The 16,854-nt window shown below is 42.6% G+C and overlaps 1 protein-coding gene across 3 annotated transcripts in view; it reads left to right on the forward strand.

Annotated features, from left to right (window-relative positions):
* ST18 (ST18 C2H2C-type zinc finger transcription factor) overlaps positions 1-16,854 on the forward strand; it is a 388,994-nt gene that overhangs the window by 178,056 nt on the left and 194,084 nt on the right. For all 3 annotated transcript variants that reach the window (XM_085605637.1, XM_085605639.1, XM_085605638.1), the window contains exon 3: positions 8,484-8,538. In XM_085605637.1, coding sequence (XP_085461763.1) covers positions 8,484-8,538 — 55 coding nt within the window. The remainder of the gene's footprint in view (positions 1-8,483; positions 8,539-16,854) is intronic.

Consider the following 16,854-nt stretch of genomic DNA (forward strand, 5'->3'; position numbering starts at 1 on the left):
GAATAGAAGCATTGTGTTAGTTCTGATATGTGCCATTTGCCAATTTCTACAGCTGTATCGAGTTTTTCTTAATGCAATAAAATTAGCCATTTTAGATAAATGGTCTGTGGTTACCATGATGATACTATATCTTTGTTATTTATTTATTATTAGTTTTATAGAGCGTGTGATTACCTGAGGGAGTCCTGCTGCTTAGCATACTAATTCATTATATATACATAATGAAGAGGGCAAAAGCTAGAGACGCCTAAAAAAGGCACTTAGATAAATAGACTGTTTTTAAAGCCCTACAGAATTTTTAAATATTAGTTTACAACTTTAACCCAATTTCCAACGTGTTCGAGGCCAGCAGTGTGACCACAGAAAAGTCACGTCCTCCAAAACTGATATTTACGTTAAGCAGACAAGCGGTGGGCGAGCTAAGGAATCTAGCTGGAGTATGCTTTTCGAACATATCAGAGATGTAAGAGGTACAGGTTACTGGATGGATGGCCTTGTGACACATGCCATAAACCTACATCTCTTGTGTACTGGAAGCCAGTGAAGCTAGCTGAGATGGGACACCACACTATCAAACTTCATTATCCAAAATATCAATCTGGCAGCCGCATGCTGGGTCAACTGTAACCTCTAAGATAGGCTGAGAGTCCAGTATAAAGAGAATTGCAACAATGCAGCCTTCTAAGACTCTAGCAGCTGTCAGGAAAATTGGGGAATCAAAGGGAGGATTTTTTAAATTGCTTCATTATCAAGAAACATGTGGTTATTAACTTATTATTGTGGTGCTCACATGAGAGTTTACTATTGAATAGGACACTTAGATTACTGGCAGTAGGTACTGTGTTGGGGCACTCTCCTACCATGTGGGGCCACCACAACCTTGCCAGTTAGCCCCTGATACCATACTACCTCTGGTTAGACTTCTCATCTCCTCATTGCAGGAAGGTCTTATACCCCAAGCATGTAAACATGCTACGGCCCTTCCCTTTTGGAAGAAACCCAACCTGGATTCCACCAACTGGTCTAACTATACTCCTATCTCTCTTCTTCCCATCTTGTCTAAAATTCTTGAAAAGCATGTCTGTACCCTACTTTCTGCCTAGGTAGAGTCTCAGAATTATTTACATGACTCCCAATCAGGGTGTAGAATGGGGCACAGTACTGAGTCTGCACTCCTGGGAGTTATAGAACATATTAGAAAGCTCCTAGATAAGGGCGAAACAGCAGCGCTGAATTTACTTCATCTCAGCGTTGCCTTGGATACTGTGTCCAACAACAGTCACATGGAGAGGTTGGCTCATCTAGGGATCCAGGGATTAGCACTATATTGATTCCCTTCTTTTCTACATGACCATACCTTTCAGGTTTCTTCAGGCAGTTTCTCATCTGTGAGTCATGCTTTAACTTCTGGAGTTCTTCAGGGGTCGGCCTTGATCCCAGCACTTTTTAATATCGATGTGCTCCCTTTGCCCGATCTAGTGGAAAGCTGTGGTCTTACTTTATTCTCTTATGGAGATGGTACCGAAATCATCTTTTCCTTATCATTTGCTCAGGACCAAAGCTTCACGTCTTTGAACTCCTGTCTGGTGTGAGTAGCTTCATGGATGGATAACAACTCTCTCAAGCTGAATGGTGTAAAAATGGAGGTGTTGATCTTAGGGAAGACTCCAGTGCTATGGGACCCACAGCATTGGCTGTCTGCTCTGGGGGACACTCCCACTCCAGCTCTTAAAGTTAAGTACTTAGGCTTCTAGGTAGACTCCAAGCTCTCCATGAAGCTGCAGGTGGCTAAGGTCTCCGGGACCTGCTTCTCAACTTTGAACTGGCTGCAGAATTGTGTTTGGATGTTTCCTGCACCTACTCAAAGACCTTTTGTCCAGGCTCTTGTTGTGTTCCGCCTGGATTACGGTAACATGCTTTACATGGGGATCAACAAAGATTACATTAAACACTTGCAGGTGGTGCAAAATGCAGCTGTTAGGCGTATATATAGACTGCCAAAATATACCTTGGCTACTTCTCTTTGATGCTAGCTCCATTAGCTAAATGTGGAAAACGTGTCCATTTTAAGGCCTTGTGCTATGTCTTTAGAGCCAGGGCTGAGACTTTCCCCCACCACCTCAATGGCTTGATGAAATCGTATCTGCCCACTCGACATCTTCCTTCTAGAAATTCCCTCTCTTCACTATACCTAAAATCAAATTCACCCGCATGGGAGGTTGCTCCTTCACGTTCCTGGGCCCTAAGCTCTGGAATGCTCTGCCGGAGCATCTGAGATTCTGCACCTCACTGCTCTCCTCCCTCAGTCAACTTAAAATTTGGCTGTTCTGACTCCTTCTGAGTTGAGAGACTCTCTACTGTTGCTAAAAGCGCCGGGAAACCCTAAGCTTGAAGCTGTTTGCGCTTTATAAGTATTTAAACAATAATATTAAAGGTATTATTGATTATCTCTGAGTTGGCCACAGCATCATCACACACCACACACACAGACAACATCTGAGGCAAGTTTATGAAGCTGAACAAAGAACAAACAGATGTAAATACTACTGTTGCTCAGGCGGTCCGCTGCTCACATCACATATTTGTGGCCATCGTTTGAAATAAAATCTGCGCGTGTGGCAGATGGAACTGCATCTGAAAATAGGGGATAGCTTTTGTTCTATCATTAATAGATGCAGTGGGATATGGTGTGGGTTTTTATTTTAAAAGCATAACAAAGAATCACAAGTGCTATTACTTGCTTTTTTTTGTCTTGCAAGAGCTGCTATTAATTTTCTCATCACAGTTGCAGGTGAAAGAACGCACAATGGATAAATTGTATATATTGGTTTAACTGAACATAATATATAGTGTGTTCTGGAGTTGTTTGTCTCAATAGAGTATAGTAATCAAAAGTGATGAAGCTATTATGTGCAGGACCTTGGAGAGCGCAGAATGGCAGTAAAAGTGTGGCACATAAAAGGTTTATTAAAGGAAATTAAAGTCCATCATTGCCACACCTGCTCCCCTATTATAAGTCTATGGCAGGTCAGTGCCTTCAATCACAACTCGGCCTGGAAGAACGACGCCAGCTTCTTCATCACAATCGCAGTCACTCTGCATGCAGCCCACTCTCGGCCTTTCAGAGCGCTCGCCACCGCCGAGAATCATTTCCCCTTTATTTGACAAAAGCGCAGTTATTCTCATCCCCTTTCACGCCTAATTTCCATTTGCAGATCATGCAAACAAAGCCAGCTTCGCTCCTCGTAGAGCAGCCTCCGCCAGCTGTGGGCGGGATTCAGTGTCTGGGAGGCTGAGGTGAAAACTTAGCAGTATTATTGTCGTCTGCGCAGGCTGCCACACTTTTCGACGTGCGGTGGCCGTGGCCGGCATTTTGGGGCAGATTTACAATCCCCTTGCGCCACTTTTGCGTTAATTTTAAAATGGAAAAGTGACGCAAAAGTGGCGCAAGGGGCTTGTAAATATGCCCCTTTGTTTTTATTTACAGCGCATGCGCTGTGGGAATAAAAGCCTGATATGACTACGTCACGTGGAGATGATGAAACCAAATAGGTTTGAAGTTAACGCTGGCAAACATTGCCTTAATTCTAATGGACGCTTATAATGACCTACCCAGACAAATTACCCTGTGGTTAAGAAAATGTAGAGCTCACAGCAGCATGTGTAAACCATAACTACCACACATACTATGACCGAAATCATTGCGGTAGTGTTTAGATGCCGGCTGTGATCTCGTATAACACTAGTAAAGCGCTTATTATAATAATAGCGATATTATATTTACAAAAACATGCCGGTGTTGTAAGAGAGGGCCTACGTTTCGTCAAGGGGGCTATCTCTGTCTCAGGCAACCTACGGTTGCCAGGACGGCATTCAGGTCTCGAGGTAGCAGCTGATAGTTGCTGTGGAAAAAGATAAAAGTGTTTCCAGAGCGTAATAAAAGTGTGAGAAAAAAAGGGCGGCCGCGCAGCCGCGATTCAGAGTCCGAACCAGCAACAAAAGGCTTCATGAATAATTGAAGCGCTTAATGTGTGCAGCCTCTTACCCTGGTCTGTGGTGGTCCGTAACCAGCGCGCGGGCCTCCTAAACTTCAGACTGTGGTAATCGATTATAACCTCTGTAGTCACTGTGGTGCACGTATGCCTCAGCTTAACTAGAGTAAATAGAACATGCTTCTTTTTTTATGAATGTAAGATAAGCTGTGCACCCTAACCAAAATGCATTGCTTTTCATCTACAATATGAGGGCCTCATTTATGAAAAGTGTTGCATTGCTGCGGTAAAACAGGAATCCTGACGTATCTGTTGGCGCAAAAATGGTACATTGCTAGAGTGGTGTGTCTGGAAACAGGCGCAACTCCAGCAATGTGCCATTTCATATGGGGCAAGCCCCGTGTGAAAAGGCCTGCGTCACCTCTTACGCCTGCTTCAAGCAATAGATTTCACTGCAACACTTCTACGAGCCTTTTCTGCACCCGAACGCCAATCCTGCATACATTATACTTATCATAGGTATAATGTAGCACAGGGGTTTACAAAGTGACACATCTGCTTAGGTGCGTCTCTTTGTAAATATGGCGCAGTGTGGCACATTTTTTACTCCGCAGCACCATCACAAAAAGTGACGCAACGGCGGTGTAATGGCCTCATAAATAAGGCCTACACTTTCCAGTGTGAAATATTGCAGTGCCCGGTTCTCCAGCACTAAGGAAAAACCGAGACATTGTGGACATTTGTGAATGTTGTAGGTGCCCAAATGCGCATTCATTGAAATGAACTACCACCAGAAATCAGATCATTGCAAAATCACAGTTGCTTTATCTAACTTTTTTAAGTCCATCAATTTCGCCATTATCTCTTCTACAGTCTTTGCATTAGTGTTGCTGTTCACATCCTTAGCGCTAACACCTCTCCTATGTTCTCCATACTTTGAAGTGTTTGGTGACCCGAACCCAGCAATGCATACTACTGGCAAAACAGCCCTACAAAATCTCTGCTAACATAACATAATCATTAGCGTGGAAGGCCAGTGGCATAACAAAACTTGAGGGACCCCCCTGAAAAAGTACATTGCGCTCTCCGGCCAGGAGCCCGCTGCCCTTGCACAGTGTCGGAGGGGGCCCCCTCGAGCTATGGGGCTGCAGGTGTTATTGTTACGCCACTGTGGAAGACATCAGGGTAGCATAGATCACAGCCATAGATCAACACATAGGGCCCGATTCACAGATATACCGAAAGTCTTAAAATTAGGATTTTTCTCAATTTAGTAGTAGCAAAGTTAGGACTCCTAACTTTAGGACTCCTAAATGCCTTCTGTGAATACCGAAAGCCTTAAAATTAGGATTTTTCTCAGTTTAGTAGTAGTATAGTTAGGACTCCTAACTATAGGAACTCCTAAATGCCTTCTGTGAATACCGAAAGTCTTAAAATTAAGATTTTTCTCAATTTAGTAGTAGTAAAGTTAGGACTCCTAACTTTAGGACTCCTAAATGCCTTCTGTGAATACCGAAAGCCTTAAAATTAGGATTTTTCTCAGTTTAGTAGTAGTAAAGTTAGGAGTCCTAACTTTAGGACTCCTAAACTGAGAAAAATCCTAATTTTAAGACTTTCGGTATTCACAGAAGGCATTTAGGAGTCCTAAAGTTAGGACTCCTAACTTCTGTGAATACCGAAGTGAGTAAGTGTCTTCTGTGAATACCAAAATGAGTAAGTGCCTTCTGTGAATACGAAAATGGTAGTAAGTTTAGGATTTTGTATTAAGTTAGTTCTGTGAATCGGGCCCATACTGATTGGCGCCAGCTCATAAAGGCTGCCAATATGTGTGCAATGGCCAATCTTGTAAATTGGTTTTTCATAAACTAACAGATATTCTCTGCATGACAAATTAAGCTCTTACGCTGCATCCTGAGGCCCTGAAGTGATAGATATAAAAGAGAAACCAAGCAGCAGTTGCACCTAGAATTACACATATTTGGCTTATGTCATTAAATAAAAGTTCTAGTCCAAATGTAAGGCTCATGAAATAAGAACCTGTTACCATGTTGTGTCAGGACTGTTATTCCACTGGTCATGAATACTGTATTTTTAATTGCAGAGTTACCATGTACGGCATGTACCTCTTCAAGGGATACTTTCCCATTTGATATAGGTGCAGTTTATAACAAGTTACACTTTATCTCATATTTATGCCCGATCTTAATGCTGATTAAACATAAGATCTCCGAAATAGACTCTTCATATTCAGTTCTGTAGGGGAACCTAAAAACCCATTTGTTGGGACATCATAATTTAAAAAAATATCCTTCTTTTTCAAATGTGAGACACAATTCTCTCACCAGCAACATATTTACGCATATAATTTCAAATGTGTATTTCATTCAATGTGAATTTTCACATTGAGGTTTCTCATTTCATTTTTATGTTGGTACATTGAAGGATATGATAGTGACAACTCGGTCTTTGCAGTTAAAAGTGACTTCAGTACTTCTCAACAGAGGGTTGGAAACCGCAGAGAGTTAGGCGCACTCTCCTCTGATGTTCACATCTCTCTGGGACTGCTGTCCTTGTGTCCAGGATGACTGTCTGGTAGGTCAACACATTTCGACCCTTAATGGAACAAGGCTGCTCATGGGGTCCTTTTCTGGAAAGGTTTGTCCTCATGTGCCTCAGTCATATCATGATTGGATTATGTTAACTGAAGCATCTCCAGAGGTACAGTTTGATACACATTTGCTTCAGGAGGAGTGATTGGCTCACTGGCATAAAACACTGTATGAATTCAAAGGGCCCCAAAGTAATATATGTGTGGGTTTGAGATAGAACATGAAGATTTCATATGGGCCAATGAACTGCACTGTGCCATCTAAGGTGGCCCTCAGGTCCCCCTGAAGGACTGAGTGTGCCACTTGCATAGAACCATGGATCACTAGATGAGGGAATGCTCCCTGTCTGTTCTGTGAGTTGGCACATGACCTAACGACAACACTTTCTTTGTAATGTGGAGCATGCTCCCATGCTACAGTTGCCATATGCACTTTACTTATAACAATGTGGGTGGTAGCATGGGATTGCCCATGTACCACTCATGGGATGCTGCATCAGCTCAAAGTAACAAAAAGCACCCCAAAGCACAATTGTGTTGCTTTTTGGGCAACTTTCTGTTGCAAAAATATTTTGCACTGGAAAGTAAATAGTTTTGAAGGATTTGTAAAAAATTTTGTGACTTCATATCGGTGCAAAGTCTTGATAAACCTGCCCCAGACTTTCCTGAATATGGTGGAAGTTGACAACACTGTTACCAAGATACTTGTTTGCAAGATTACTGAGAGAAAACAACACAACTTCAATCTCTAGTCTAGGCTGTCAATGTAGTCTGCTCGTGTGGGAAGGCAGCATCCGCCACGTGCTCTGGCTAGTACATGTGCTACAGTACCTCTAACATGGATGTAGACTGATATTCTAACATGGATGTAGACAGATATTCTAACATGGATGTAGTCTGATATTGTGGCTCAGCTGAGTTTTTACACAAATTGCACTGGTAGCACATTTATCGTGTTACACTATAGTTCTGGTGTTGGCCGACAGCAGCCACTGGACACTCATGGGCGAATCAGAACACAAAGCTCTGTCTCTGTGAAAAAAGAAAAGATATTCGTGAAATAATCAGCTGTGCACATTTTGCTTTCAATCTCAACTGTCCCCAAACCTAGTTCTATAATTATGTGGCTGCACTAGTAATGAACGTATCTATTGCTTACATCACTGGGGCATTATTCAATGGCAGGGTAGGAGCTGGTTCACGTGATCAGACTGAAAGCGGGAAACACAGAGACAGCCACAATCGATCACTTATTACCTTTTTTAAAGCAAATGAGCTGAGTATGCAATTCCTATCCTGTCTCTGCACACTTTTGCCTGGGCACTTACATTCTGACCATGTCCTTGTTACACACACATATAGTATGAAGTTACAACAAGTAGCGTGGGTTACACACTCAATGTAAACCACACATGTACACCTCACGTTTATTGTGTCTGTGAATAGTGCATACTGCACGTGTACAAGACCATTTACAACCAGAAAAAAAGGTTTGTGAAAAGACCTGTGGGATATGTGGAAGTTCCAGTTGATGACGTTGCAATTCATGAGTTTTTTTGGGGGGGACCCAATTGGAACGCCCAAAAGGAGAGGAAGCCTTTGAGTTTCTTGCACAAATGCAGATAGGTGGAGGCATTTAGGACTTCTCAGATGCTGCACTTCAGTAGTGTGGATGGTGAAAAACTTAGACAGTGCGCATGCCAAATATTGTGTAATTAATATTGTTGATGAGGCATTTATCTCATTTGATAAGCATTGTGCATTCTGAAAGAGCTACCTAAGCAGCACCCTTCTAAGGGGGCTGAATACAGTTCAGTAATCCTCCAGCAAGAATGTTCTGTGGAACAAAAAGTTGACCTAATGTTGTTCTGCTTATGTTTCAGATGGATGCAACCTTTCAGGTAAAACTGCTCAGCACACGCTCAAAGGGAGCAAAGGGTAAGTTGGAAACAGGATGACAGACACTTCACACCATGCCACAACATGGTATTTTTATTTTGGAAATAGATTATTTTCGATAACAGACATGTACACTATGAATTACCGCTATTTACACAATTACTTCCGCATCGGTAACATTCCCCAAAGGTGTCCAAGTACATATTCAATTGAGACTTTGTGGTACCACTTGAAAACATTCCAAGTATGACTTACTTTGAGGTTGTCATCACTACCAGGACATTCAGATAATAGACACTTGATGTTACTTTAGTTCTCTACTTACTCCTAAACTTTTTCTACGAAATCATGAGACAATCTACGTGATCTAGTATCACAGGGCACAACATACAAACCTTCTGTGACAGCTAGGAGTGGTACTAGGCCTTTTCGAGTCCTCATAAACGTACCAATCTTAGTCTGGCAATGGGACAGTTCATAACTTCTGCTGAAGGGTGTTCTAGTGTATAGATGACAGTTTCGGGTATACTCTGTTTTATATGACAGTTTGCTTACGTCCACACATACAGAAAGGTTATACGTTGATAGCAAAGTCAGACAACTCTGTCCTCAGACCAAGATGTTATAACCAGTTTAAACTAAAATACAAATAAATCGATCAACACCTCTCAATACCAGATCGCAAGACAGAACAGGACAAGGAGGCCCATAAGTGGAATTGTCATCATTCTCAATGAATCCAAACAGTGCTCCTCCATCTTGAAAAGCACCACCAACAACATAGAACACTGGAGCTTCAAACTCTTCATCACCCTGAGCACCCTCGTCTACCACCCTCCTGGACCAGGCACCAACTTCGGCAGCACCATTGTGTACCATTGAGTTGGGTAACAATAAACATCTCTTATTCAGTGCCTTTCGACCCTTGGGTGATAAGTACCCTTTACAAATACACATGTTATGTTATGTTATATTATTGTGGGCTTTGTCCCCCCCGATCCTAGACTCTAGCACCTTGATCCTCCTCAGCAACCTCAACTACCACATGGAGGACCTCACCAATCCCAACATGGCCAACCACTTTGAGTACTAGTCCAACCTCAGACTTCCTAAGCGAGTGGAAAGCCCCACACACACCGTCAGATACCTACTGGACCCCAACTTCACCAGCTTCTGCAACATCACAGTAGACAAGCCCACATCAGCCTCCTAATCCAACCACTCCCTCGTCAACTCGAGCACACTCATCCCACACCACCGCAGAAACACCATCACCAAATCTTCAAGATGTTACTGGAACAAGATATCAGAAACATCCTGGTCTTTGGAGATCCTACACCACTGGCCTTGACACAACAGTAACCTTGCTGATTCGATCTCCACTGCCTGGATCACCACTTGTGCAGCCTCCTTCAAAGTCAACAAAGCCATGACTGCAAGCAAGCTTGTACACAGAATGGCTCAGGCTCACCAAAAGCCACTGCAAGCAACTTGAACGCAGATGGAGACAAAATCCGGACCACACTGACAAGAACACCTACAAAGCCCTCAGACTTTACCTGTCACAAACAAGAGCCACTAAATTCCTAGTGCCCACTGATAGCATCAACTTTAACACCAACAGCGACAAGGAAGTCTTTGCCATGGTGAAAGACTTGACCTCTCCAGCAGCAAGCTCCACCCATATACCACCCTCTGAGGACCTCTGCATTCAGCTGTCCCTGTTCTTCAGCAACAAGATCACCAGCATCTATGACAACTTCAAGCCCCAAATCAGATCCTCTACCCTTGCAGCCCTCCTGCCTATTTCAACCAACACTCAGAGGACCTCCATGACCACCTGACCCACCATCACCATTCAAGAAACCGCAATGATAATGTGGTCCAGACACTGAAGAGCACCCTCAAACCCCTGCTCTCACCACCTCTTCATGAATGGACTCAACCCCATCAGCGCAGCCCTAACTCAGATCCCGAATGACTCAATCATCACAGCCACCAACCAAGAGGCTTGAAAACTCAGCACAGTACTCCCCCTCCTCAGGAAACTCTCAGCAGACCCAAAGACACTAGCCAACTACTGGCATATCTTCCTGCTACCCTACTCGGCAAAAGTCATGAAAAGATGGTAAGGAAATGCCTAGTTATCCACCTTAATGACTATCACCTCCTCAATACCACTCACACTTCATTCAGGTCCAACCACTGTACAGAGACCACCCTTGTTGCCCGCATGGATGACACCAGGATGATCATGATGACACTGTGGCCCTCATCCTACTGCACCTTTCTGTAGCCTTCAACACCATCTCTCCCACCCCATCTGTTTCCAATGACTGCATGAAGCAGGCATCCAAGGACCTGCACGTAGCTGGATTTGCTCCTTCCTGACAGGCTGCACCCAGTTGGTCAACCTATCCTCCTTCACCTTGGACTCTGTCAACCTCATCTATGGAGTTCCACAAGGATCCTCATTCAGCCCACCGTGTTCAATGCCTACTTGACCCCACTCAACAGCCTCGTCTGCTCCCATGGGATCAACATCATATCTCACACATGATGCCAAACACCGAGTCCAAAGTCCCCACCTGCATATCCGATATTGCCAGATTGATGAAAACCTCCCTACAAGTCATGCAAAAATCCTCAGAATAATAATCAACAACCAACTTACCATGACTGGCCAATTGAATACAATCTCTATCTTCTGCTTCCACTCACTTAAATGGCTCCCCACCAACACTCTCAAGACCATCACCCAAGCCTTCATCATCAGCAAGCTGGATCACAACAACCGACTCTATGCTGTAATCTATGCTCACATGATCAGAAGACGCCAGACCATACAAACGTCAGTGGCCAGGCTCACCCTCAACCTCCCAGCCTGTACTCACATCACCCCACTCCTCTGGTTCCCAGTCGACAAATGAGCATTCTCCAAACTCCTCAGGCACACATACTGGCCCCATGTACCTCAACAACTGTATAACTTACCAGGTGGACTTCTACATGCACACACCCCTCCATATGCAGAGCCACATTTGGCTGTCATGCCTTCTACCTCAACATTACATCAGAGCTACCACCTCAGTTCTTCAATTCTGCAAGAAGCTGAAGACCTGGCTCCTCAGCTAGCCCCGGTCCTGGCTCAAGCAATACAGCTCCAGCTTCAGTGCCAGGATACCCTTCCTGGTGGGTTGTGTGCTGTACAAATATACATACATAACATAACACACCAGAGTCAGTATTAGAGCTGTCGCTAAAATTCTAAGTAAAATCTTCATCTCTAGTCAGTGAGCATATTTAATACCCTTCATAAAATTAAAATTAAAGTTTTTCAGGTTATATAATAGACAAAATGTGTGACTAAGGATAAGGGAATGCCATGTCATTATCAAGGCTATTTCAAAGAATACAAGTATCATAGAGAATATTATACATTATTTGCTCACTCTTTCCCACGTGCAGTATTGTCAGTCAGAAAAAGGTAATCATTTTTATTGTCCAAACTCATTTAGTGGAGGAAGAATACAGAAGCTGTGAAATTGCCTTTTGCTTTGTTGTGGTCACAATAATGTAACAATAAACAATATTAAATAGCTCTTTAGATGTTTTCTCTTGCCATACCTCATACTCACAGTTACATGTCTAAGCTTATTCTACTTTATTTTTATTTCATTGATTAAACAAATCTTGCAGTGTATGTGAGCAAGCAACTAGGTGGCCTGCTTCTCAGTTGAAGCACATTGCAAATAATTACAGGCACCGAGTTACAAATCCAAATACCTCGTAGAAAAGCTTCAAGAGATGGGGCATCATTATCACACGTTTTATCGATGAAATATAGCTTTGGTCGCCAATGTTGAAATCAGACTCTGTTAGTAACAAGGAAAGCATCCATATAGGGCCCAGCCCTTCTTGTATATATCTTGTATCAAGATCAATTCATTTCCCCCATCTTCTTCACACAGGGGATTCAGTTACGAACAATGAAGAGAGAAGATGTAAATACAGTACAAGTATATGTTATAAGAAGAAAGCAAAAGGATATCTCATAATGTTAGAATTATAGGGGTCCAATGTAAAAAAGTTGAGGTCTCAAAGAAGTCAGTGGTTTTTGTACAGAAACTGCTTTGCGACCCTACAATGGATGTGGTACAATGAAGGCGTGCCAAATGTACAATAACCATTTGGGAAGATTCACAGATACTTCGCAACTAATTATTATGAAGCAGGATTCTCATTGCAAATTCTACTCAACAGTCTAGAAATGTAGGTTTGAATGCTTGCAAGGGGTAGCAGACCTCCACCCCTGCATTTGTATTCACAAAATACATACTGTGTTTTGTTATGCAGCCCCTGTCCCTTACAAGGCCTAGGCTACAATAAAAAATAAAATAGCCATTCTGTGAATGGCACTGTGGGAACATGCAGAAGTTGCCGGAACCAACGTATACTCTCCGAAACTGACAACGCACATTCTCAAAGTGGAAGCTGTCCCTTATTGACAGCTTTCACTTCGTGGATGGCACCCACGTTTGGGTGTTGGTATTCAAATCAGTGAACTGTGAATGTGATTTGGAACGCCCCTTAAATGCTCCTTCTCCTTCTGAATCACAGTGAGTTGCAAAGTTCACATTGTGAGTCACAAAGCAATTTCTGATTTAAAATGCACCTTTTATAATCACAAGCCGACAAAAACTTATGTACACTGGGCCCGGGGCTATAATTTCCACATCACAATTGTGATTTGAAGTAGCGGTCACACAACATTGATAATTTCCTAGGATTTTGTAGATGGGGTGGCCCAAAAAAGGTGCAAGATTTTTTTGGGCCATCCCAGATTATCAGGAGGACCACTGATTATGAGATATTGTAAATAAACTTATCTTACATGGACATCTACAAATCAAGCAGAGGTCCAGCTCTCCAGGAGCCATATCATGAAAGGATGCACTGAAAAGAGAAGCAGGCTTTGTGCATCTGCAGTGTGTACAGTGAATTAATTCAACCCGATATTTCTGAGTTATTGCGTTCATGTAGACTACAAAGCTCAGAAACAGAGAGAGGCAAACCTAGCTCACTGCTTCTGAGCTGTACTGCCTGGGAATCAAACTCCAATTCTATAAATATCAGGTCAGATCAATTCACTTTACACACTGCAGGCACATAAAAATAGGCGTTGGTCTCTGCACTGAGCAAGAGCAGCCCATCTTTAGATGAGGCCCCTGGTTCTTCGTTTTCCCCTCAACTATAAATGATGTATGTGTATATTTCAATGTATTTCAAGCAGGTTAATTGCAAACATTTGTGATGGAAGTTTCATTTTGCCGCATGATGGAAATTATAACCAACTTCAATTTAGGTGAGAGAGTGAGCATTTTCAGGCGGGAAAGACTTTTGAAAAGTAAGAGGAAGGGATAAGAAAGCGGCTGAGGTCAGCAGGGTGATGGGAGTTTAACCAAAAGCATGAAGGGGCAAGACTAAGGGGCTGATTACGATGGCGAGCGGACTTGGTCCGCCCGCCATCCTAGCGGGGTTTGGGACCGCCCACCAGACATGCAGCGCTCCCACCACTGTGATTAGGATGCGCCCACCATCCTAGGCTTTTAACATTGCGGGCGGTGCTGCTGGCTGCAGCACTGCCCGCAATGTTAAAAGTGCTTGCACTGCATTTCCCTGCACTACGTGGCAGGCACCACGCGGTGCCTGCCACTTGGTGCATGGAAATGCAGGGGGATACCATGGGTACCCCCCAGTGCAGTGACACCTCCCAAACAAGGGGGACCGCAATGGGCCCCCAAACACAACCCCCGCCAGCCTTTCCATGGCGGCATCGCCGCCATGGAAATGCCTCTTTAAACCCACCTCCTAATTTGGTGGAGGGTGCCTGATAGGCACTGCCATAATATTAGTGGCCCTGCTCCGTCCGCCAGGCAATCTGTGTGATTGCCTTTGGCGGTAAAGCATCGAACGGACTTTGCGTCCACCGCTGTACCCACCGCCATCCCAATTTGGCGGTGGATAAATCACTATGTGATGCGGAAGGACCGCCACTGCCAGCGCGACGGTGGCGGTCCTTCCGCCATCATAATAACCACCGAAGTGAGGTCAGAAGGGGGGTGCCTGCATATTGTCTGCTTTCATTCCGAGCAGCAACATGCAGGCAAGGGGGCTTTGTTATTTTGAATTCTAGCTGAGCCCAAAAGAAAGGCCGAAATTAAGGTGCCATCAGGCCTCCTTTTGATTGGGTATACTGGCTGGGAGTTATCTGGAACCTCACACCTAGCTGCAAATACAATGGAGGGAAAACAAAGGATGCTCACATGTGGCTTGTTATTTCTAAGGAGAGGCATGGTTTGGACTTTGTTCAGTGCCTGTAAGAATTTCAAATGTATTGGTCTGTCCTACTATTTACACAAATATTTTAAATTAAACTATTTTGTTGAATTTCTTTTATAGTGCTACTCCCCCTAATCTAGGGTGTCGGAGCACTTTACTTCACACATTCACATTATACGTTGACAATTCTAATTGTAATCACATTTATATAGCACTCACCACCCCTGACAAGCCATAAACATGCTTTTCAGTGAGTAGCACACTACTCTGGAACCCAAAAAGGATTAGTGATTAATTATTATAGGGAAATGCTAATTAATTTGGTGGACATGTGACTCGGTGAGCTGGATGGAAAAGGATAATAGAGGGATAGAAGAGGAAAGGGTCTAGAAATTGTTTGTTTAGAGAATGTAGCAGGAGGAGGAGGTTTGGAATGAGTAAAGGAGAGATGGATGGGGAAGAGTCTCTAGAAGTGGATTAGGGAGAAAGATGATGACGTATTGAATGAGTCTAAGAGGAATACATTAGGGAAAAGTTTAGAAAGGCTTGTTTGGGAGATCTGGATAGTAAATATATGTTTGAGATGATGCAAGGAGGGTGGAAAGGGTTATTTTGGGGATCATAGTAGTAAAATGAGGTTTGGGATGAGTCAGAGAGTGGAAGTAAAGGATATATTGATAGAGGTATAGGGTGAGATATAGAGTAGTGCATTAGAGAGGCTAAATTAAATATGTTTTTGTAACAGTAGGAGTAAAGTAATAAATATATAGATACATAAGTACGTGAAAAGTATATTTGTATAAGGAAGGTAATACAACCATATTTAAGTTTTATTTAAGAAACTCTGACTTTCAAGTGTTGCTGTACTTTAAGCTAATTTATTTGTGTTTATATATTTATTTATTTTTCTTTTTTTCTGTGAATAATTGAATAGTGAAGCAATTGTAAATAAATAGATATGATAAAATTGACATATTGTGATAGATAAATAAACGGGGAACCATAAGTACCTAATTAAATGACATACAAAAACTATGCAGTGACCCATATACATGTTAAGCATAGAATAATATAAACATAAGTAATATGTACATTGGTTAAGCAGACCTAACAAATATTTATATATTTACAAACATAGTTATTATACACCTCTATACAAAGGAATACACACATCTAGATACATACACATAATCATATTAAATGCTTACATACACAGGTACATGCTGTGATTTATGTTTGAGTATGGTGATTATGTAGGAAAGAGGCAACAATTCAGTAGTCTTCTGAAGCTAAGATAGTTATCCGTGGATCTTATGTTTGGGGGTAAGGAGTCCTATAGTTTGGGTGCTTGAACTGAGAAGAATGTGCCACCTATGGTTTCTTGTATGGTGGGATTTTGAGGCGAGGTGCTAATCTTGAGCTGAGGTTCCTTTGTTGAAAGTATTTTATGATTTTATTCCTGATGAAGAGCATCCTTGTTCCAAGGCAATAAATCATTTGTGTGGAAATCAATGTGCAGGATGTGTTACATAGCTGTATGAGCGTTACAAAGTGTAGGAGTCAAATGTCCCTCATAGCTCACTGTGCTATATTAGAAGAATTACAATTTATGAACTGCGAGTGACAACAGGATTTCTGTGTTAAAAACAGTAACCCACTTACCCATCTCCATAAAATAAAATGTGTCATCTATGTGTCACATGATGTGTTTTGAAGGAGACCTTTTAACCCTCTATGCTACTTTGATTCATCACAGGGACTAGACAAAACACAGATTTCTCCAGAAAGTGCATTCAGTTTCCACTGTTCAGAAGTGCAGAAGGTCCATATTTTGCATCAGGTTTGTGTCACTTTTTTGGCACAACTCTGGCACAAAATCTAATTTTTTAAATATAGTAATGCACTCAAATGTACTCATGATAGACCTGCTAAACATATGTGTGAGGTCCTAAGATCTGATGTCTCTCTTCTTGTGATGTCACTCCTGGGAGTTCATAGGTTGTGATGCCACTT

The sequence above is a fragment of the Triturus cristatus genome, chromosome 5_1 (genome assembly GCF_964204655.1).
Source record: "Triturus cristatus chromosome 5_1, aTriCri1.1, whole genome shotgun sequence".
In the NCBI taxonomy this organism is placed as follows: Eukaryota; Metazoa; Chordata; class Amphibia; order Caudata; family Salamandridae; genus Triturus; species Triturus cristatus.